The sequence below is a fragment of the Girardinichthys multiradiatus genome, chromosome 23 (genome assembly GCF_021462225.1).
Source record: "Girardinichthys multiradiatus isolate DD_20200921_A chromosome 23, DD_fGirMul_XY1, whole genome shotgun sequence".
Classification (NCBI taxonomy): domain Eukaryota; kingdom Metazoa; phylum Chordata; class Actinopteri; order Cyprinodontiformes; family Goodeidae; genus Girardinichthys; species Girardinichthys multiradiatus.
Genome location: NC_061815.1, coordinates 8,506,562 through 8,530,785, shown reverse-complemented (window position 1 = coordinate 8,530,785; position 24,224 = coordinate 8,506,562). Strand labels below are relative to the sequence as shown.

At 39.9% G+C, this 24,224-nt stretch overlaps 1 protein-coding gene across 3 annotated transcripts; it reads right to left on the bottom strand.

Annotated features, from left to right (window-relative positions):
- Nucleotides 1–612: 612 nt before the first annotated feature.
- On the bottom strand, nucleotides 613–7,191 carry slitrk4 (SLIT and NTRK-like family, member 4). Of its 3 annotated transcripts, XM_047354618.1 has the most exons (3): nucleotides 5,989–7,191; nucleotides 2,788–5,317; nucleotides 613–2,194 (listed from the first exon to the last, which is right to left on the bottom strand). In XM_047354618.1, the coding sequence occupies exons 2-3, from the start codon at nucleotides 5,273–5,275 to the stop codon at nucleotides 2,187–2,189; spliced, it is 2,496 nt and encodes an 831-aa protein (XP_047210574.1). In that variant the 5' UTR covers nucleotides 5,276–5,317; nucleotides 5,989–7,191; the 3' UTR covers nucleotides 613–2,186. The 3 variants fall into 3 exon arrangements, with proteins under 3 accessions (XP_047210574.1, XP_047210572.1, XP_047210573.1); XM_047354616.1 differs by having other exon boundaries at nucleotides 613–5,317; XM_047354617.1 differs by having other exon boundaries at nucleotides 613–5,317; nucleotides 6,450–7,191.
- Nucleotides 7,192–24,224: the final 17,033 nt, after the last annotated feature.

Below are 24,224 nucleotides of genomic sequence, written 5' to 3'. Positions count from 1 at the left end.
CAACCTGACGCAGTGTTTGTTCTGCATGGAGGGGGGGCAAGACAAAGCTAACAAGGACTGACTCAACTGGTAGCCTCAGCTAACTGTAATGTTTAGGGAATTGGACTTGTTTGGCTCAGAAAACAGCAATATACAGTATTTAAATCAAGTTATTCTCAATTGAGGGTTCGTCTGACTCTGAGGATTTATTGAGTTATTGACACTCACTTGGAGTTATGACATCTTTCCACTACAGTTACAATAAATATTATTTTTATTAAATTCCCTGAACAGGATTTAAAAAATCTGAACAATAAGCTGAAGAGCATTTTCATAAAATTAAAATCACACATATTTCAAATTCTCCAAGATAAACTTTTTCAAAAATGCTCCAAATGTAACCAGCAGCAGCACATTATTCTGAACAGCCATTTTCTTTTAACAGCCTCATATTACGTTAAGCTTGATGGGCAGCTAGTATTTGCACACACCAAAGTAAGCACAGCATTCTGTCACTTAGCTGAACTGAGTCTGACGCTGCACTAAAAACTACAACAGGTTGAAAAGATGTCAAAGTCAAGCACCATAGAACGGTAAAGAGGATTTTAACTTGGAGAAAAAAGGGGGACACAGTGCAAATAGGTGCTCATTTTAATACCTTGATTTCAACATGATTATACAAGAGAAAATGAACCAATATACAGGAGATTTCTGACCAATAGAAAATTGTATTTATTATACTTTTCATGATACATTCTACTCATTTGTAATGTCAAAAACACTCTTTAACTTAACAATGCTTTTTAAATAAGGACCAAATAGAGGTAAGCTGATAAAAGAATTTCAAAACTGAACTTGTCCTGACAACATAACCCCAAACTAAATAAAATTATTTGAAGCCATCATGTCTGAGCATTTTATTTACTTATATTGCACATGTTGTTTTACGATACGATTCTGTGCAAGTCTAATAATTTAGAGCCTTGATTTGTTTGCTGCCTTATCTGTTGCCTCAGAACGCCTCCTCTCCCAAGCCCAACAATGCCAGAAGCACATCACGTTTAATGCACATTTATTTCGGTTGCATAATAATGAAAATAAACTCTTTTTTTCATAGCATACTGTGGGAGATAGAAGAAGTTTTACAGACCATCAGACTTAGTCTTGTGATCGATGAAAAGGAATGCTAAAGATTTTGCATTTCACTCTTTTTGTCTGCAGGTTCAAGCTGCTCAGCAAAATGGAGAGAATCAAAGACCCACTTAGAACAACTCAGTCCATGTGGCCTAAAGTAACTGAAACATTTTGTCAAGTCCTCTCCGCTCATATTCTTGCTCCTTTTTAAATAATATCAATACTTCTTAAATAATCCTGCATAGAAAAATAAATTAACTATGTTGTTAATTCTTTTAACTAAGAATTGAGAGCTGGCGAGGAGTGCAGGATCACTGATTGAAATATATTATGGGTTGGTTTTAACACTCTGACTCATAGTCTCTCGAAGATGCTCCGGTCGCACAGTATCAGTGTGTATTCCTGTGTAGATGTTAGTCTGTCCTTGTAATTTACAAATCAGTCCCACAGATACAAACAATGTAAGACTTACAAAATAAATTCCAGATTACGCTTACATGGCAAGCAGCTTTGTAACTTTTTTTTTTCCTTCGGGTTTATTTTTCTTTTTTTTTCAAGAAATATTGTCTCTGACAGTGTATGTGCCATTTGATTTCACCCAAAAAAAAAAGAAAAACATACGTTTACTGTAAGTAGCAACTTCAAAGAGAAACACAACTCCATTCAGAAGACACTATATTTAACATGGCTCTTCACACAAGAAAGTAAGTCATTAAATCCCAAAAAAGAGTTTTACAGTGCCGTCAATTGCCATTAATGCAAAACAGGAGCCGTTTATCCTCCCAGCAAAGAGCAGGTGTACTGCTGCTGGTACGGTAATCCCGAAAAGATGGCAGAGAGTTTGCTGTTGACTTCAGAGAGGATACCCAGATGTGGACACCCTCACAATTTAAACAAAAAAGAATTGAAAAAAAAGTAGCATCAAAATGTCACTAGTTGTTCAAAACCCCACTCCAAAATCAACAATTGTTGATTCTCTCCAGAACATACGATCAACACCCGATGCTCCCCCTTCTTTTTCCTTTTGTTAAACACGGCCTGATGGCAGCGAGGTATTTTCTCAAGCACTGTTTTCAAGACCCTTTGATTTGGTTGAAACAACAAAAGGAGGAAAAGAATAAAAAGAGAACAAAAAATAAGTATCCATTCAATAGCAGCAAAAATACTACAACTGTAAAGTTGATTTCTTTTTTTTAGCATCCTGTGGTATGTTTGCGGGATTCATACAGGTAGTGGCATGAATAATCCAAAAGGTCTCTTAATCTGAAATACATCCGTGCTGATTCTAATAATAGCTTTGTAGTGTGGAGCCATTTTGTCTATCTCTGCATTGGTCATTAAGGATTTCCAGAAGGCACTTTTTTGTTCTTTGTGTGTGTCTGTATGTGTGTGTGTATGTGTGTGTGTGTGTGTATGTGTATGTGTGTGAGTGTGAATGTATAGATGCAGTGCTGAAGACAGAAAGCCAGAGATGAGAGGGTCTGAATAGTGTGCATGTGTGTGAGGCTTTAAGAGAACACAGATAAAAGAGTTTGCCTGTCTTTATGTGTCAGTAATCAATTCTGACCATCGAACACAACAGTCCCTACATTTTACTCAGGGCAGTCTGCTCCTCGAGCACCTGCAGGTAATCAGGCGTCCCTTGGAGCTTGGCTTTCAACTCATAATACTCACTTTTCCTCTGCTCCACCACGATCTTACTGTGGTTCCCACCTATCAGCGATGATTTCTTCATCTTTTTATCCAGTGTTTTTTCAGGATAGCGGATTTCATACCCGCCCATCCCTATACTGTTAAAATCTCTTTTGCTGTCCAAGAAGTTGTGGATGAATAGGCTAGGCTCTCGGTTAGGGAGAAACTCCTCAAGTTCATCAATGGTGCTGAGGCGTTTGTTGCGCTCCAAGGTGGAGAGCAGGTCCTTGTCCTTGTCAGGACAGTTTCGGAGGATGATCTTCTGTCTTTGTGAGTCAGCAAACTTGAAGCCGGCATCCATGTCTGAGGAGCGTCCAATGCCGCAGGTGTGGCTCTTGCCAATGTGCTCAATGGTCTGGGGAATGAACGTTTCACCTCCCAAGTCATCCCCTGGGATGGACCCTTTTTTGCCAGATTTGTGGCCATGGCGACGAATCTGTAGAGACAACGAGCCACATTCCTGGTTCCCCAGCCCCTCCTGCCTGCCCACAGGTTTTTTATTCCGCCTCAGGACAAATACTAGAAGGCAGAAGGCCACAAACACAGTTAGGATAAGCACCACAAGTATGCTGAGGATCATAATAGAAAGAGGCACAGGCCCTCCTGGAGGTGCCTTGCCGACTCCTGCAGGTGAAACTGAGGTCAAAATTGGGGTGGCGCTAGTAATGATAAGTGGAGGCCTTGCAAGCCTAGGACAGAGAATCTCATTTTTTATTAGGCGCAGCTCAATATTGGCAAACTGCACAGGTGAGGCACATTTCACCTCTTTAGCAGCCACTCCATCACTTAGCTTCTGCAGCCAAAGCTTGAGTGCGACCAGATCGCAGGAGCACTCCCACGGGTTCCCCTCTAGATCTATCTGGGTCAGTGACCGCAGCTGGTCCAAGACACCACTCACTGGTAGTGTCATGAAATGGTTGTTTTTGAGATTGAGTCTGGCTAGAGGGACACCAGCAAAAATGTAAGCTGGGAGACTTCGAAGAACATTGTTGTTGAGATACAGGAGTTGTAGATTAGGCATTGAATCAAATGTGCTTGCAAGGATCTCTTTGATGGCATTGTATTCCAAATAAAGGTACTGGAGGTTTGTGAGGCCCAAAAACATATCTGGGTGTAACTGTTCAAGTTGGTTTCCATTCAGATACAGCCTCCTCAGATTAGTAAGGTTAGCAAACACACCTTTTTGTACCACTGCAATTTGATTACTGCCAAGATGAAGCAAATCTAAGCCCTCAAAGCCTTGAAAATCAGTTGGACTGATATCAAGGATGTAATTCCCACTTAGATGAAGCTTCTTGGCATTTGGGGGTTTGGAGGCAAGCTCTGCAAGATTTCTTATACTCCTTTCCTGACAGCTTACACTAATGCCAAAGTCAGAGGGTTGAGCTTTACAGCTGCATGGGAGTGGACACGACATTGGGGGAGTCTGAAAGGAAACAATCTGTCTGTTTTTTCCTAAAGGGGGTAAACCAGCCACAATACCATTTCCAAAAAACTTAGACGGGTCGGGGGTTTTTGGGGACCTTGTGTCAGCAGGAGCCACTGTGGTTGATGTTACTATGAAAGACTCCTGCCCATTTTCAGGCAGTGCAGGTGGCATCCTAATATCAAATTCACTTCCTGTTCCCATGGGACAAAGCTCCTGTCTGTTGGTTTCTTTCAGGAGCCTTCCATATAAGTCACTTGGTGTTTCACATATGGCCTCACCAATAAAAATATTGTAGGGCATATTTTCAAGCCATGCCTTCAGAGGTGCTAAATCACAGGTACAATTCCAGGGGTTGTCGTCCAGCTGCAGCTCTACAATGCGGCCGATATGCTCAAGGACCCCTAAATATGGAAGGTTCTGAATCCTGTTTCCTCTTATATCCAAATGTGTGAGAGAGGCAAAGCGGAAAATGTTCTCAGGAAGGGATTGTATGAGATTATCATTCAGAATCAGCACTTTGAGTTTGTGCAGTTTGTTAAATGCTCCCTTTTCAATATATTTTATTACGTTGTAGTCAGCCTGAAGGTATTCCAGGTTTTCAATGCCTTGGAAAGTGTCAGCACGTAGCACCTTCAACTCATTATTGTTAAGGTGCAGCTGCTTCAGCGCGCTCATCCCCATGAACGCTCCGCCTTCAATGTTCTGCAATTTATTGTTCCCCAGCTGCAGTGATACAGCATGGGTGAAGTTTAGGAACGAGTTTGGGTACAGTATGATAAGAAAATTGTTCTGGAAGTTCATGTGGTACAGGTAAGAAGCTGGTGGGATGAGCTGCGTGGGGCGATAGACTGGGATTTTCTCGCAGTTGACATACAGCACATTCTCCACCGACATGCAAGAGCAGGCGCTGCAGGTCTCGGCCATCAGATCCGAGGCGGTCGGGTCCATCATCGGAGGTCCATCTGACATGGAGGAAAGGGATGAGGTGAGGGAGCCCGAGATGGAGGAGAAAAAGGCTGTCAGCAGGGGTATGAGCAGCATCTCGCCGGTTAGAAAACCTTTCCCAGTAAACCATTTACTAACCTTTGGAAACAGAGAAAAAGAGAAAGGCATGCAAAAACATTCAGTCACTCAGGCATAGATATGTGTAGAAACTACATGTATACACACACTCACAAAAACTCACAAACCTTTAAAGTGCATATTTGAGACTCATTATAACACAATACCAGCATCTTATTCATTATGAAGACAGTTTCTTTATATTTCAGAAAAAAAAAAAAAACATTGCAGTATACTGATTCACATATTTTTGCATTGCATTTTTTCATAACAGTCTATGTAGCTCTGGCATTCACAGAATGTTTTGACTTTTTATTGGTTAACTAAAACCACATTGATTACTTAAACATGTTGAATGTTGCGCATCCTCACATCTAATGCATGATGTGTCTCCTTAAAAATGTCAAAGGCAGCAGCGTGACTCTGTTCAGCTTATTCAACATGATCAAAGTCAAACGGCTCTCATTTTGTATGAAGTGTTATCTAAAGCCAGAACCACACGGGTTATTTGGCAATGCAAAGCCGAAGGAGAAAAAACTGGGACTGTGCCCATAGCTAAAATTTTGAGATGCATTCAACCATCCCCTCATCCTTTGGACATAATTTACTGAGATAATGAGAACCTTAAGGAGTGACCTAAGCCGATTACAGGTCTGGGTTATCTTTAAATCATAGAATAATAAAAAAATTACCAAAAGCTGCGGTGGCAATGAGCGCGGCTCCCTCCAGAGATGCGGGGCAGCATTGATGGAGACGTGCGCAAAACGGTCCACCCAGCTCGAGTGTTAGAGCGCAGACAGATTTAAGGGGGCGCAACAAGGTTTCTTCAGCCCCTCTATGTCCCCATGCAGTTTTAACACGATTCAAGCTAAAGTAGAAGGAGGAATGCAGTGGGGGAGTAACAAAGGAGGAAAAGGAAGTGGGGTGGGTGAATAGGGAGGGTGCGGGGGTCTGATTTCATCCGATGCGCCTCTTGCTGACGGGCTCCTTTTGCTTGGAAAAATCTCCCTGCTGGTCATTCGGCCCCCAAGGCGGTTGTACTACCTCCATGGGAGAGGGCTCATTTGCTTACAGAGGAAGTAGAAAATGTGAGAAGAGCACAGGAAGAGTGAGGTGAAGTAGAGAGCTTTTTTTCCCTTTTTGCTTTTTTTACCTTTAGAGATCTTGACAGCGTGTCCACAGATCCAGAAGCAGGGAAAAGGGTGCAAGGTGGATGCAACCAAATAAGTCTTTCATTCTTGAAGGCTGTTTTAATTCAAAAAAGGGAAGAAAGGTGGTTCCAGCACTGAGCACCTGGCTTCAGATCTGTACTGCAACCTTCAGCGATCCATGGAATAATAAATACTGGGTCGTTACAAGCTGAAGTTGCGCAAAAGGGTAAAAAGCAGCTACTGCGCTCCAGTCAGGCAGTGGGTTATTTTCCATCCTCGCAACACAGATCCAATGTTGTTCTTTCGCTAAGAAGAGCTTCTTGTTTCAACCAGAAAATAATGGGTGTTGAAATAAAGATTGCTAATAATGGGGTTCAGCTCCTATTGCAGAAAACATAAACAAAAAAACCACCTGGGCAGAAGAGACATGTTCCAAAAAGAGATTTGCTGTCATTGAGTCCTCAGTCCACTTTGGTGCAAGTGAGGAGCTGGAAAGTCTGCGCTCTCACCGTCCCTTCCACACCCCCAGAGAGTACAGTCAAACACAGCGGATAGGAGGAAATTGGAAGATTGTTAAAGCTCTCCTCTTAGATTGAAACAAAAAAATACTAATAATAATATTTGTATCCAGATAAAGAGATCGGAGATGGTTGAGGAGGAGAGGAGGCTTGCATTACCTCGTCCTATAGAGGCTGAACGGGATCAGGTGCAGAAGTCTGCTAGTCTGCAGCCGCATTCACTGAGCTTCCCACACGACTGACAGAGGAGAGTGCAGAGATGTGGAGAGAGAGAGAAAGAGAGAGGAGGAAAAGAGGGAAGCAAAGGGAGGGGGAAGGGGTCGCTCTTAGAAACTGGAAAAAACCCTCAGACCTTGAAACAGATCCATTATGTCAAGCGCACACTTCTAATGGCTGTATTTCTTCATGTTTGTGCATTCAAAGCTCAATTGCTTCTCATCAGTTTCTTCTCTTATTTGATTAAATTTACTTTTTCTTCCCTTACTTAACCCTCAAAGAAATTCTACAAGCAAACGAAAAGAGGGTGTGCGAGTATGCGTCTGTTTGGACGGACTTGCTGTTGGGTTGGGAAAGAGAGAAAAGCTGCCACACGGTCGCAGCTCCGATTGGAAAGAGAAAGGAGGGGTTAATGTGTACGCGCGTGCATGCATGCGCATGAGCTGCATTTTAAACAGACGAGAGAGGAGAGAGAGGAACCGACCGGAGGAGGAGTAGGAGGAGGCAAGGGGACATTATTGTGGAGTGCTGCAGTCGGAGGAAACCGAGGAGGAGGTGGTGGGATTCAGTCAATCTCCACAGCTCGTTTTTATACTCTCACTCTTTTGTATGTTTTTTGCAGAAGAAAACAGGTGCAACAAACCGGAAAAAAGATAGGAGATGACCTCCTTCAAGAGCCCCCCCCCCCCACAATGAGTAAAAGACGATGGAGCACGGAGGTGGCTCAAGCAGCCGACACCAAAACCCTCTCTCTGCGGGAGCAGTGAGGACCTGAAACCCAACAGCCTTGGCGGAAGTGCCTCACCTCTGGTTTCCTTTTGCAACAGGTGGCAGAGCCCAATGACGCACACACAAGAACCAGGCTGGCAGGCAGGCAGGAGAGAGGGACAGGAGGGAAGTACGATTTCACTGGTGTGGTTTATAGATTTGTTTAACTGCACTGCCTGTGATGATGGAGAAGCACTAATTGTGGAGGCGAGTAGGTCACACCGCAACATTTTTTAGACAGAAGTTATTTGAAATTTCAAAAGGTTACAGATGATAACTGTGACCTTTGGTCGTTTGACTCTTTTTGGCTCTCGATGAACAGAAATATTAGGAGTAAAGGTGTAGATGGCATGTAATTTGAGGTAGATGCTGACTAGAGATTGGGGATGTAAAGAATTTGTTTTGAAAGGTTCGGGGCACATCTCACTGAAGAGGATGACTGGATCTTGAGTGGATCACAAGTGTTCCAATATGACATCATAAAAGTCTGACAGAGATGCCTTTCTGGGTTAGCATTTGGCCCCATGGTTGCATCGTCCCATATGCCAGACAGTGGCATGTGGGGCGAGTATCATCTGTGGTACATCTAAAGAGATTCTCATGGTATAACCTTCACTAAAAATGACACGGTTTCGTGGTATTTATGATGTATCCAGAAAATTGATATGATCTATTTGCTTTTTTTGCTGTTGGGCGAGAAATGGGGTACACATTGGACAGGCCAACAGTCGATCACAGAGCAACAAAGAGAAACACTGGACAAAAAAATAGTTACACTAAAACACACACTCCTGAGACTGAATAAACTGCTTGCTTTTTGAGTTGTGGGAGGAAACTAGAGTACCTGGAGAAAACCAAGGCCAGAATACAAAACCAGGAACTTCTCCCTGAAAGTAAACACTGCAAACACATACACCGTCCTTCCATTATTAAAAAAATACTTAACTACAAAAAAACCCTAATATGCAACAACGTAAATACATGGGAATGAAAAGGCTTGTTGTCAGGGACAAAATGGCAACACTTATATACAAAATAGGGGTAGGAATTGGTGAAGGGGAAAACTGACCTGAAGCCATTCATTGCTGTGCTAATACACTCAAGCTAAAAAAAAAAACGTATGACTCCAAACATGATGGACACCCATCCACGGAAATTATCCTGTCATTTCGGTAAAGCATAATTGTTTAATTCTCAAGGGAAATCCACCTTTAACTGCTACACTATTTATTGCAAACAGGAGGCCTATTTTAAAAGGCTGCAGTGATCCCTCAGCAGTTAACAGCAGTCTTCACAGACGCTGATAATCACAGCTCCTTCAGGCTAGAAGTGTTTTGATAAAACGTTTTAAATTGTTCAGAAGAAAAACTCTCTGCAATGATTAGTGATTGTATGCAAACTAGGGTGTGTCTGAGCTTTTCATCCCAGGTCCTAGAGTAGCCACCTGCAAATAAAGGGAATATAAATCCTGCAGCTTCTGTGTGGGTGTGTGTGTGTGCATTCAAGTGAAGTGAGTACAGATTGGTACAGTGAGTGTGTGCTGATATTTGACAGTGTTTGGCCACGTTCCTACGCTGGCTGTGAGTGGCCTGAGGGAGGCAAGCCTACAAGAGATGAAGCCAGAAAGCTGGCAATGCATCCCCGCCTCCTGTCCCCCCTCGTTCCCCCACCACCGCCCGCTTCTGTCTCTGTTGCCAATAGTAGATTGGCCATGAGGATGAGTCGACGTTTCCTATGTCCAAACACACGAGAGAGAACCTTAGGCTGTGCCTGCTACAATCCTGTTTGGTGGATTAACTTAAAGCATTCTAATGTGTCTTTTTATAGTGAATCACACATTTCATCATCCATTTGTTATTTTTTAAACAGAAAATAGTTTCGGTTGGGAGTGTTCCCTGGGCTGCTGATTTTAGTGGGTGATGTGTTGCCCTCATGTGGACAGAAAAGTAACTACACCCTATTCAGAGCATAGGCAGGTAGATGCTCATGTGAGGCCTCTTGAACTCATGGATGATGGTTTTGCTTTGTTTCTCATGGACATTTTTCCTTGATACATTTGTTTCTCAGCTGCATTGCAAAATAAGTGCTGATCAAAAACTGATAAGCAATTAATGTCAATTAAAAAAAAAAATCCTTCAAATGCAAATACTTTGAAATTCAGTCTGTGTCTTTAAATATGTTTTCTGAAAGAATATCCAGACCTAAACCTGAAAGAATCAGGTCTTAACATCCTGTATAGTACTGAAGTGTCAAACAAGTGCACTGAGGCCTGCGGTCTCTCATTCTAGTTTCTGTCTGCTGTTTATGGCAGTCTAATGTAAGCAGCTAAAACTGTCTTAGGATAGAGGAGCTCTTGCTCAAAACTCTGACTGCAGCTTTTGTACATTCTGTTATGTTAAAACCACAAACCTTAATGTATTTTAATGTTTTTTTCTGATAGACCAACAAAAACATCATTGTGAAGTGGATTGAAAAGAATATGTTTTTTAAAGTATTTTACCAACTAAAATGCATATAGTGTGTTCCACTCTCTTAACTCTGCCATCCCTAAATAAAATGCACTGCAAACACAAGCAGATGGTAAAGAGTCCGGCTGTGTGTAATTTAGTCTTAGAATATATCCAGCTGTTCTATGATGGCCTCAGAGGTTTATTATTTTTTTAGGATATTCTTTGGGGGGGGGGGTTCCTGATGACGCAGAATAAAAAAAAGCTGCTGAGCGCTCTCAGAGGTTATGTTATCTGTCAGCTACGTTTCTCTGCACATTTGGCTAATAAGTTTCTTGTACCTGCATGTGTTGATGTGGAGTTTGATTTTCATTTTGTTTAGTTTTCTCCATCATTTATACAATTGTAGAGGTGGCAATTGTACTGGATTGTTTTTCCCCTTTTCTGTTAACACATCTACATTACGTTTTAATTACAATCTCTGTTGCAATATACTTGGCAACAGTAGAGATGTGAAAATGGTGTAATTCTTCCACCACGCCACTAGTATGTTATTTGAAACTCCACAAAACATGCAAACAATTCCTGCCTACAAAATGGGGAAATAAATGAACACTTTGTTGGAGAACCATCATTAGATTTAATTTCCATTGTTATTGTTGATATCTTCATCTTCTGCGGATTTTAAACTGGTTGACAGCCGTTCTGTAGTGTGCATAAATTTTTACTGATTTCATTCATACTGTGCGTGAGCCAGGGCTTATTACACTATGTAACTTGTTCTCAAATTGTGCCATTTTCAGAGAAAGCGTGCTGTTGCTGTGTAAACAAACAGTAAAAATGCAACTAACCTTGTCAATTTTTAATAGAAAACGTTGTGTAAACAGGGTCTAAATCTGTGAAATATAAAGCATTCCATGTCACTGTTGCTTTAATACAATGTTTCTTCCTCAATTAAAGGTTTTACCTTCCATTTAAGAGCCATTTCTTTCCTGCCAATTATCTTGACATTTGTCCTCCTAGAGTGAAGAATTTACTTTGTTTTTCTCAGATGACGAAGGCTTGACTCGCTCCTTTCCTTTTCTGACTTGCTTGGTTCATTCCTAAGTTGATAGATTTTTTGACACATGATGTTAATTTTAGAATTTAAAATAAGCAGTGACTCTAATAATTTTGCAACAAACAGAAAAAGAACAGAATCAAAGGATGAAGTAAATCAGTGAAAGCAATGTTCTCCGAAACACACAAAAACCTTAATGTTAGAACAAAAAAGTATCAATCCTACCCTTTCCTTGACTGGTTAGCCCAGATTAGTGCCATCTGGCTAAACATTAGGGTGCTGGTTATTTTTGAGATGTAAGGGGATTGTTGGTTACTTGTTGCTTTGCCAAATTTTTTCTCTTTTCACCACAGACATACAGGAAGGATGGAAAGGCGTTCTCTGCATTTTTCCCCAAACACCATCAGGACTTTTTGCACCTGCTTTGACAGCTGATGATTAAAGTAACCCACTGTAATCTCCGCATAGCGTAATGTAAGGATATGGAGTTGTGTGACTCTGATAAAAAGCATCGACCAGTAGGATGTCACTGTTAGTCATTCTGGTTTGACCAGAGGGTTGAATCTCTCATTACAAGAATGAATTGGCTCAAATGGAACATTATCACTACAATGGAAATGCAGTCTACATTAAAATCTTAAAAAGTAATGAGTCACATTTAAGCAATGTTGCATATTTACACACACTGTATGAGAAAAAAAACTTTATTTTTAGGCATAAAATTATTTATATTCCCTAAATTACAAAATGATGATTGAGTTTCTTTAACTCAAGTAGTTTACATTAATTGCCCTAGTATTGCTTAAGAAATGCAGTTTATACTGTATGTCTTGAGATGTTGCTTTCATAATGTTCTTTCCTCATGATTCCATCTACTGTATATTGTGCAGTGCACCAGTCCCTTCTGCTGCAAAACACCTCCATGACATGATGCTGTCAATCCCGTACTTCACAGTTGGGATGGTATTCTCAGGCTTTCCCCCTTTTTTTTTTCAAATGTAATAGTCATGGCCATTCACTTCACTTTTAGTTCAGACCACATGACATCACTCCAAAAATAAATGTTGTTGACATTGCAAACTATAATCTGTTTATTTATGCTGGTTATAGCCCATGATGGGACAGGAACTCTTCCACTGTGGACAATGGCACTCTCCTACCAGCTTCAGGCAGCATCTTGACAAAGTCTTTGTCTTTTGTTCTGGGGCTGATTGGCATGTTTATTACCATAATGAGAACAAAACAAAAAATAAAAGAATTCCAGACAAAATCTTTTTTTAGTCTTTGATTTGAGAAAGATAGATCATTCTGGTACTCATAACTGGCCTAAAACAAGAAAAAGTTTAGTCTTTAGTCAGTGATGACAGAGTTTATACAGTTGATGTCCAGATCTAGTTTCAACTGGAAATTAAAATACAATTCAATTATACAATTTAATTATAGTTCACTTAGACAGAAATCCGTGTGACTATCTAACTCTACAGTTTATTTAAGACTGGTCTGGTCTGCTCTGCTCATACGGCAAGTGTCAAGATTTTGCTCCCTAAAGCCGAGCAGCTGAGGTCCTGCAGTAATATAGCTATATTACATGATCCACAGATTAACAGATTCCTTTGTATTCATAACTATTATGGGGACAATATATGATCAGTTAAACCTCCAAATCAATTTGGCAAACATATGTTTAGAAAGCATAAAAATCACTTATACATTTCCATGGTTACAATATGTCTGTTGTATATGTTTGCATTTCTGCCTTTCTTCTCTATTGGATTTAGTTTAGAGGCACATAAATCGTAAATTAAATAAAATCCCATTAAGTTGCAAATGGAAATACCCCAGAATTGTGCTTACACAGCAAAGAGTAAATTACCCAGTCTTTCCGAAATAAACAAAAATAACGCTCACATTTATTGTTTCATTTCAATTTCCTCACCGCAGTGGTCTTGACGTTCTCTTCAGCCGACGCTGTGCAAACAATAACCATGGTGCGTTTGTCCTGGTCTGTTTTTCTGCCGTGGATTATTATATCGATTGGTTACTTCTGCAGTCACTGAAGGGTGTGTGGAGAAACTTATAAAACATGCTGCCTCATTACTTGTGCCAGAGAAAACCCCACTGATCTGAAGAGAACTTCAAGTTGCAGCGTGTGTGGGACTGAGTGAAGATAAAAAGCCCAGCGCTGGGTCGTGCTAATGAGGGAAGATATTTGTACCACAGTGAGGCTCTGAGGCACGACAGAAGGAGCACATGCATTCCTGCGAGCATACGCAGAAGAGCCTGCTGAGAACGTTTAACATGTGAAACGTGAAGGGCAGCATTGCCAGAAGTCCGCTCTCAAAGAGCCCACCGAGGAGAAGCGTCCTGAGTCTATGTGGCTACAGTGGCCGTAATTGCTGGATGTTTCCTGACTCATTACAGAGCTGCTGGTTTCCCATCCGAGCGGCGCTTGCCAGATGCCCTAGGAAATGTAAATCAGTGCCTGTTTGTGAGGCTTGAAAGATGAGCAGCGGGTCTCTGAATCATGAGGGCGGAGGAGCCCCGCTGAAGATATTTAGTGTTTAGGTCAGCACTACAGCACAGGAAAGGGCTCACACTGATTCCTCAGTGTTCGGTTCAGATTGATTAACATGCACAGCTTGCCGCTGTTTCATAGCAGGTCACCATTCTGAGCTGACCCTCATGTGTTCACAAACGCAAAGACAAAACATGCCCAAAAAATATTAAACATGGAGAAAGCCTAAATTATAGTGGAGGTTATGTGTCTTTGAGGATGTTATTAATGAGGACAAGAGCTGTTATTAAGCATCAGATGCTTAAACATAAAACAGGAAGATTCTGTCTTCTTTTGTTCTTTAATGTTTAAATTAAAACAAAAGTGGATGATTACCTTCAAGCATCACGCAGAGTCACTCTTTCACATACCATATACCAGTCTGCATGTACAACCCAAATTTCACTAAGGTTGGGACATTGTACAAAAACCAATTGGAAAAGTTGAGAAATGCTCATTATACAACTGTTTGGAACATTCCACAGGTGAACAGGTTAATTAGTAAAAGGTGAGTTTTATAGTTGGGTGTAAAAGAAGCATCCCTGAAAGGCTCAGTCATTCACAAGCAAGGATGGGGCGAGGTTCACTCCTTTGTGGGTGAGCAAATAGTCCAAAAGTTAGGATTTTAGAGGTTTCGTCATCTACCGTCCATAATATTATCAAAAGAATCTAGAGAAAGTTTTGCACGTAAGCAGCAAGTCTAATTACCAATACTGAATGTGCGTGACCTTTGATCCCTCAGAAGGCACTGGACTAAAAACATCATTCTGTAACAGATGACCACGTGCGCTCAGGGACGCCAGAAAACCATAGTCAGTAAACACAGTTCATCTCTACATCTACAAGTGCAAGTTAAAACACTATCATACAAAGCCAAAGCCATATATCAGCAACACCCTGAAATTGTTGAGCCACTGAAGTTGCTCATCAAGCAAGAATGAAAAAGAATTCCACCTACAAAGCTTCAACAATTAGTCCTCAGTTCTCAAATGCATATTGAATGTTGTTCAAAGGAAAGGTGATGTAACACATGCCTCTGTCCCAGATTTTTTGGAACATGTTGAATCATCAATTTCAAAATGCGTGAATATTTGCAAAAAAAACTATAAAGTTTATCAGTTTGAATATTAAATATATTGTCTTTGGATTCAGTTACATAAATATTGAACAGGATTTTCAAATCATTGTATTATGTTTTTATTTACGTTTTACACCACGACCTCTGTCGCCAGACCCTCACAGGGCATTTGAGAGACACACAGGACACACAACCATGCACACACACACAGTCATACTTAAGGGCAATTTAGTGTAATCAATTAACCTATCAGTCATGCTTTTCTACTGCAGGAGGAAGCTGGGAATAATATATAACCTCCATGCAGAAATAATCAATAGGCTGGAATTCAAACCAGAACCTTCTTGCTGAAGGAAATTTTTTTAAAGCCTGCACACTTGATTTTTGGTGTTTTTGTTCACCTGCATGTATTCACACTGGCGATAGGTAATACAAAAGAGTGACTGTCTAGCAGATTCCCATAGTTTAAGTAAGCATCCATTTGTGTTTTAATTCAAACATTAAAGAACATTAAAGTCAAAAGACACATTTGCCTTGACAAAGATCTGGTCACAACATTTTTAAATGATTCTGTGAAGATCAAGTGTGAAGGTTTCTTCCATTCACAGATGACAAGCCTCGGCAGCACTGCTCATTCATATGTTTCATTTGTTCTTTCTAATTATTTTCTTTTCTAGTTTTCTATTCTTTTAAATAAATAAATAAAATAAAAAAATCTGTGGTGTGCATTTGCATTCAGCCCCCCTTTTACTCTGACATCCCTAAAAAGTCCATCCTACTAATTGTCTTAAGAAGTCACATTATTATTTAATATTCCAAATGTGTGCAATTTAAAGTATGAAAACAGCTGTCCTTGGCGGCCTCAGAGGTTAGATAACATTAACCCCTAGTTTGGACAAAATGTCAACATGTTCAGGAGGTATGAATGCTTGTGCTGCACTGTAATGAGAATAAACTGAGCAGAGAAAATAAAGTAAAACCTGATAACTTATAGTTTAGCTTAGGTTTAACAACAAAACTTTAAGGTAGAGCAATATTGTAAAGATTCTCTTCATTGATTTTAATAAAAGATAATGCAATGAGGTGTTCCACAGAACAGACTGCGTCAGGGCGGCTGGCACACGTTCCTTCCAGCTTTCCATACAACCAGATATTTAATAAATTATCTCAAAAGTTTAGCTGCCTATTGTTGAAATAAATTAAACTGATTAATGAACTTCAGCTCCACGGATCCCTCAGCATTTTGGATCAAAGCCAATGATTGTTATGTCTGGGTTTCTAGTGATTTTATAGCTCAATATTAGCATCATACTTAACCCCAACAAAACCTTAATTGTGCTTCTGTCAGATTTCCAGTTATGTGTGCAATAAATACATTTATTGTTGTATGTTTTATTAAATTGACATTTTGAATATTTCAATCAGAGCTATGTATAAAATGAATGTCGAGTCTGCATGAAGTCTACATGCAACATCAACATTGAAATTATTTAATTTGCAAACAGATATAGTGTTGTGCTAAATATTATTATCCCATGAACTTTTTTTTTACTTTTTGTCTCCTTAACCTTCAGAGTATTTTATTGGGATTCCATTTGAGAAACCAACACAACAAGCCCTGTCTCAAGTCTTTTGTAACCTCTAACAAGTTTTCAGATCCAATTTTCAGATCCAACTGGCGACCCAATGCTGACCAACATCCGTGTCCCTGCTGAAGAAAAGCAACTCCACGGCATGCCATCACATGCTTTCCTATGGTGATGATGTGTTAAGGGTTATGAGGGGGGGGGGGGTTGCAGGAGTTATGTGTGAGTTTTGCATGTAAGCCAAAAAATATGTCACTATGGTCTCATCAGACTAAATCACCTCCTTCCATGTGTTTGCAGTATCATCTACATGGCTTGCACCAAACAGGACTATATATTACATTGTTGCAAAACTTTTTTTTTTTTTCTAGCCAGTCTTTCATAAAGCCTAGATTTGTCGAGTGCATCACTTATTGGTGTCCTGTCCACCTAAGCTGTGAATCTCTGCAGCTCCTCCAGAGTTACTATGTGCCTCTTGGCTTCTTCTCTGATAGGCCTATAAATCAGATAGATGGCCATCAGCAAACTACGCACAGCAAGCCTTCACACTCCATATACTGTGTTTAGTTATATACAATGTATACTCTTACCTCTTAGATTAACTTGTCCCCTTCATTCAGTTGTGCTGTTATGATAATAAAAGTGAACATAGTGTGTTGACTGATGCACTGTAGTAAAACAGAATTATGCACATAAGCATTATGGGACAGCTTTAACACTGATGAAGACACGCAGTTCTTATAGCATGAAGCCACTCTAAACCAGCGATGAAAGGACTTCCAATGCCAGCAAGTTCGCCATAAATTTGCAGTATCTATTAGCTATTTATTTATTTAGCAGCAGGCTTCGTGGCATGAGGTACAACTCCTATTTATTACAAACAGCTGAGGTACGGAGAGCTCATGGAAATATGCAAATGAGTCTCTGAGGGAAAATCAGGAGTAGAAAGAAGTAGAACTTGGTGTCAGAGAGAGGGAATGAAACGAAAGAGGAGCTGCAGGGAGTAGACCCAGCCTAAATAATACAACAACAAAAATAATTTCTTCTTTCTGGATACATAGAGCTATGTTCAATAGCATTTCAGGATGCTGTAGTCACAGTGTGAGCCTGTCGGGTTTCATCCACTGTGTCCGTGGAGAGGCAGCAAGACAAAGGCAGATGTTAATCAGGCTCAGACGCACCTTGGTGTCCCTGTGGGCCCAGTCTGCCGCTCAGCAAAACAAACCACAGTTTCCACTTCAAGACACACTGCCTCTGCTCACATGTGTTGTGTACAGTGCTAGAGGTTCACAGTCTGGTTACAGGGGCCTATTTTTAAATAGCCTGCCAATATGTACAACTAACACATATTGTTGGTTAGCGCCAGCTGCTATGAAGAGAGGTATGAAAGAAATGGACTTAACGGAGAGTTGATGAACTGTAGTGGTAGTTTAGCAATGAGTATTTTTACTTTTGGTTGAAAACATGAGCTCCACAGTGGCGCAGTTGGTAGCAATGTTGCCTTGCACCCCCGGCCAGAAGTCAAATCCGGTCTTTCTGCATTGAGTCTGCCTGTTCTCCCAGGTACTCCGGCTTCCTCCCACAGTCCAAAAACTTGACTGTAAGGTTAACTGGTCTCTCTGTATTCCCCTTAGCAATACTCTGTACTGTAGACCTACTTTAGACGTTATTGGCAACTGTCATTTAATTATGGATTGAACTATTGGTCTTAGCTGAACCTTGGTATCTATGTTTAAATCTGACACATACTGTATTTCTTTAATACAAATGGAACGAGTACCATCTTTGTTTTTGAAAACAAAATCTACTCTATTACTCATGATATCCAGGAGCCATTGGTTCTCAGTGTCCAGGGATTGAGTTAGTTATGGTCCCTGTGGAAATGAAAGGTGTGTGCGTCTAAATGTTTTTGTGAAACGGCATCTTCCACCTCCTTCCATTCTTTTACAGTGAGGAAGAACATTTCTTTTCTTCTGACTAAAAGTAATGGTAACATTTTGGAGCATTTTTAGAGTCCCAACTTAAACTCAGAGAATCTGTGGAGGGCGCTAAAGATTAGGGTGATGGCAAGGAGGCTTTCCATTTTGAAGCTCATCACAAAAGATTGGGAAAAAAATATGAGGGGAAACATGCAAAAGGCATTTCAACAATTATAGGAAACATTTTATTGCTGTGATGCCAATAAGGACTTTCCCACTCATTGTTGAGAGGGGTAAAAGTAATTTTCAGCATCTCATTAAAAAATAAATATGTATATATATAAAAAAAAACAACACAGAAACTATTTTCTTAGTTTTCAAGTATGCTAATGGCACATACTTTATTAGCATGGAATGCCACCATACCATGCTATAAATTAGAGATTAAAACTTGCACTTCAAAGCAGTGTACTCCAATGATCCCCTATATCAACCCACAGGTTGAATGACACCTGAGATCCATCCAGAAACTATTCTGCCTTCTTCTTCCTTCGTCTTTCAACATCTTTTTGTCTCCTCTGTCTCTCTCTCCTTCTGCCCCGTCTCCCTGCCATGGTGTCTTTTGATATGCTAATCTGCACCCTATTTATAAATCGTCGCAAAGGAAAACATAGTGGGTTAGAGGACAAATAATGAATGCCCCACTCCTGCTAGGGAAAAAGAGAGGGATAAAAAGAAACAGGAGAGGGTTTGGGCGAGCAGAGAGGGGTATCAGTCTGCTTTGCTGGTTTCTGTAACTTGTGTAGCTCAGGATGAATAGTGGCACATATAAGTAAGGTCCCTGGGTACACGTTGATAATGACAGTAGACATAAGTGTATTATAGGTGATAGGTGCAAAGAAAGGGTCCATTGTGCAGTGAGGTGGTGAATCTTGAAGTGTGGGTGGTAGACAAAGCGCCAGGTCTGATTTTGCAGCCTATCAACCTGTTCTCAGTGCAGTGGGTGGAACTTTTGCGTTACTCCACTGCACAACAGTTGTTTTCTTAACTGATTTTCTGTAAAACCATTTATTCTGTCTTTAACCAATGCAGATGTTGAGTTTCCCTGTTGGATCTTGTAAAACATAATCACTTTTTACTTGGCCTACAATTCAAATGGATTAAAAACGTTACCATACCCATGGAATGTTTCTAGAATATACCACAGATTTTAACATATTTTATTGGGATTCGATGTGGTAGACCATTGTCTATCACATAAAGGGAATAATTATGAAGTCAATATCTTTTACAAATAAAAATCTGTAAAGGCTGGCAGTATATTCTGGTTCCTTTTCTCAGATACCCCCAAATACAATCCAGTCCAGCCACATTCTCAGCTCAGCTATGCCCTCCAAACAAATCTGGCCTATAATGAACAGCGTTAAGAATTAAGTCATTCTCAAAGGAAAGCCATTCAAACTCCTGTCTGTGGTCTGCCACAAACCATGCAGGGTATGCAGAACACATGTAGAAGAAGGATACTCTGGTCAGATAAGAGCAAAATGAACCTTTTTGGCCTACTATGTGTTGGAAAATCAACACTTCACATCAGGTTGAACACACTATACCATTGGTGAAACAAGGTGGTGACTGCATCATGCTGTGGGGCGGCTCCCCTTCAAATGGGACACAGAGGCTGATATATTTATAAATACTTAACCCTAAAAATATTCATAACCCTGGTAGATTACTTTAAAGTAAGCTTTTAGTAATATGTTCCTTCTGACTGAAAATAATATTTATGTTTTGGAGCGACCCAGCCAGAGTCCTGACTTAAAGCTAATGTAGAACATCTGGAGGAGCTAAAGATTATAACTTATTGCAAAATATAAATTGTTAAAAATACTAGTGGAAACATGCAAACAACTTTTCAGCAATCGTATGAGAGACTTGATTGCTGTAAAAGGAATATGCCATTAATTATTCAAAAGGATATAAATAATTTTTAATAAGTCATCAGTCATTTTCTACCGCTTATTCCAGAGTGGGTCACGGGGAAGCTGGTGCCTATCTCCAGCAGTCTATGGGCAAAAAGCGGGGTACACCCTGGACAGGGTCTATCGCAGGGCAACACACAAACAACCATGCACACACCTAAGGGCAATTTAGAGAGACCAATTTACCTAACAGTCATAACTTTGCTAACTGCATGCATGTTCAGTATTTTAATTAGATAGAGAGAGAGGGATGGATGGATGGATGGATGGATGGATGGATGGATGGATGGATGGATGGATGGATGGATGGATGGATGGATGGATGGATGGATGGATAGATAGATAGATAGATAGATAGATAGATAGATAGATAGATAGATAGATAGATAGATAGATAGATAGATAGATAGATAGATAGATAGATAGATAGATAGATAGATAGATAGATAGATAGATAGATAGATAGATAGATAGATAGATAGATAGATAGATAGATAGATAGATAGATAGATAGATAGATAGATAGATAGATAGATAGATAGATAGATAGATAGATAGATAGATAGATAGATAGATAGGTAGGTAGGTAGGTAGGTAGGTAGGTAGGTAGGTAGGTAGGTAGGTAGGTAGGTAGGTAGGTAGGTAGGTAGGTAGGTAGGTAGGTAGATAGATAGATAGATAGATAGATAGATAGATAGATAGATAGATAGATAGATAGATAGATAGATAGATAGATAGATAGATAGATAGATAGATAGATAGATAGATAGATAGATAGATAGATAGATAGATAGATAGATAGATAGATAGATAGATAGATAGATAGATAGATAGATAGATAGATAGATAGATAGATAGATAGATAGATAGATAGATAGATAGATAGATAGATAGATAGATAGATAGATAGATAGATAGATTTTACAGACACAGCAACATTTGGCACCTGCTATGTCACACAACAGTGTGTGCTGCTAGGTAGAAGAGGTGTGTTTTCACAATACTTTAATTTAACCATAACTTACAATGCTGAAAAGGATTCCCAAAATGCCTAAATATAGAACATGCATGAGTAAAGTTTTATTGTAGAGTCAAACACTTCAGTAAAACACTGAATGTGCCATTAGTGTGATAATTATAGATACAAATGTACCCAGTAAATTAATAGTGAACAATTTCTGTACTTGATGGGAGTATGAATGCAAATGGGAAAGAAAATAATTGTTAAGATTATTTATCTCTAGCACTGGGTCAGCCTCTCCACACACTTGAGATACAAATATGACACGTATTTGTGTATGAACTGTACCAAATAATCAACTCATGTAAAATACTGCTGAACAAAGTGTTGTGAATGATATAGAGTTGGAACAATAATAGCAAAATAAAAAAAAAATGTCAGAACATGTTGTGGAGAAGATCCCAACCCAGTCTATTGCCATCCTGGGTACAAATTCTCTCCAAGGGTGGCTGGGGCCCAGAATTGGCCCAGACTTAACTATAACTTTCGCCAAGTTCTGGTGCCAGGCCCTGGATCATTGAAGTCTCTGAAAAATGGCTACAAGTGTTTTGTGGTGTGCAGAGGCAGAGCAGCAGTGGTGACAATCCCGAATCCTCGTCCAGGTCACACACTCGGTGAACCGACAACTCCCCCCTCGTCTACCGGCAACACTGGGCAAGTTGGTAGAGTGCCATTTTATATCACGACCAGTCAGGGAAGAGTGGTTGCACTGTCTGAGACCATCAATCCTTTCACTGAGTTCAAAGTTGAGGTGTCTGGAGACACGTTTTGCCTGAGCAGCTCTGACAGACACATCATTTTCTGTCAATTTGTTCTTTCTGCAGAGCAAATGGATTTAATCTTTTAGCTGTTTCAGTGCAAAGACAAAGTCAGATAACTGACTCAAAAGAGTGGAGGAAATCCAGGAGTCCAGTAGGGAAACTCTTTCAGTTTTTATCATTTACAGACAGAATGTATTGCAACTCTGCTTTGTTAAATTTGTCATATTTATATCAAGAACACAGTGAGTAATTAGCACAGACTAAGAGAACATTCTGAAAACAGAGTCCTATTACATCAGAAAGATTTGAACATGACATGGATTTTCTGCTTCGTACTGTAAAATATACCAGTCTACAGGCTTCTGGATTTAAAACATTTTTAAACCCCTCCGATCCATTAAGATCAACTCATTCCATTCTTTTGCTTTTTCACAACAGATAAAGAGACGGACTAATTAAGCTGTTCAAAGATCCATTTGAGGAACAAACTAGCCTCGTGGCTTTTTTATGCATTCTGTTCTTTATCTTGCATAGCAAGGACATCAAGTGTTTTGGCAGAGCCTCATAGCCTGTAGCTCTGAACTAAATTAGACTTTCGCAAGTTAAAACCCATCGACTGTTGCTGGAAAGAAAATCAGGGATTCAGTTTAATCTTCCACAGCCCACTCCTTGGGCCGCTGCCCAGCAAGCGACTGATAAGCACTCTTTTAAATTAGTGCTTTCCAGACATTCTTGTTTTTGAAGACCCTCAAAAAGGACCACCTTCTTTGGTGTGCATAATATGTCCAAATGATCTTTTGATTACGATATTCCAGAACACATGATTTCATCCTGGCTTTCGTTTCCTGTTAGCGTAAATAGAGTGGCACCTAACAGGAATCTGAATTTGGGATCAGAAACAATCTTTTGACTAATTTCTTTTGACATTAAGACATAAGCCTCAGTACTTGTTGCACATGAAATTGATCATGCATATTTTTTACTGCAGCAGTAGGTTACTTATTGGTGTGTTACTGACCTAATTATTGTGTTCTATTTAATCATCAGATGAAACTAACAGAGTCCTTTGCAAAGTATTAAGACCCCTTGAACTTATTCATTTACTGGGGACAGAACAAACCAAAGACAGCACGTTTGTGAGGTTAAAGGAAAATGATACATAGCATTTAGCACTGTTTTTTTTTGTTGTAAAAATCAGAAAATGATGGCATGGATTTGTATTCACCCTCCTTCAACCTGCTGCCCATAAATCATATAAAACAGTTATAGCTATGAGTGGTTTGTGGCATGTCTTAACCAGCTTTAGACATTTCGAGCTTCAGTTGTTTGGCCATTCTTCTTAGAAAATAGCTCAAGCTTGAGCTGCTGTCGCACTGTGTAACATGGGTGTAAGTGTAAGGAAATTAAGCAGATTTTGTGAAATATCTAGCGATGTCATGCATTTGAAGTAATTATGTCACTTTTAAAGTAGTTCCTTACTGATTAGTGCCTGCATATTGGGATCAGGGGATGCAAATTACCTGTGTGCTGCTGTCTAAAGATGGGTTGCATTACTTTTGATGTGACATCATTCGGATCAACTGACCATGTGGAAATTAGGGAAATTAAGAAATCAGAAGGTAGAAAAAAGCCTTTAGCATGAAGGTGAATGAAGCATCTCAGAGCATAGCTTACTATTAAGGAATGTCTTGTAGCATTGGCTCATTTCTGTTTTTTTCTCTTTTTTTGAAGCACATGATATTTTACCATTTTGACTCTGATGGTCTGGAGCATTTTGAGTAGTCCAAAAATACCTGTAGCAGCCTGACTTAGTTGAGGATTAACCTGTGTATGCTACAGTGTAAAATGTGAAGTAAGATGATGCCAGAGC

Excerpts from the sequence above, each read along its gene's own strand:
- slitrk4 (XM_047354616.1), bottom strand. The coding sequence starts at position 5,275 with ATGCTGCTCATACCCCTGCTGACAGCCTTTTTCTCCTCCATCTCGGGC.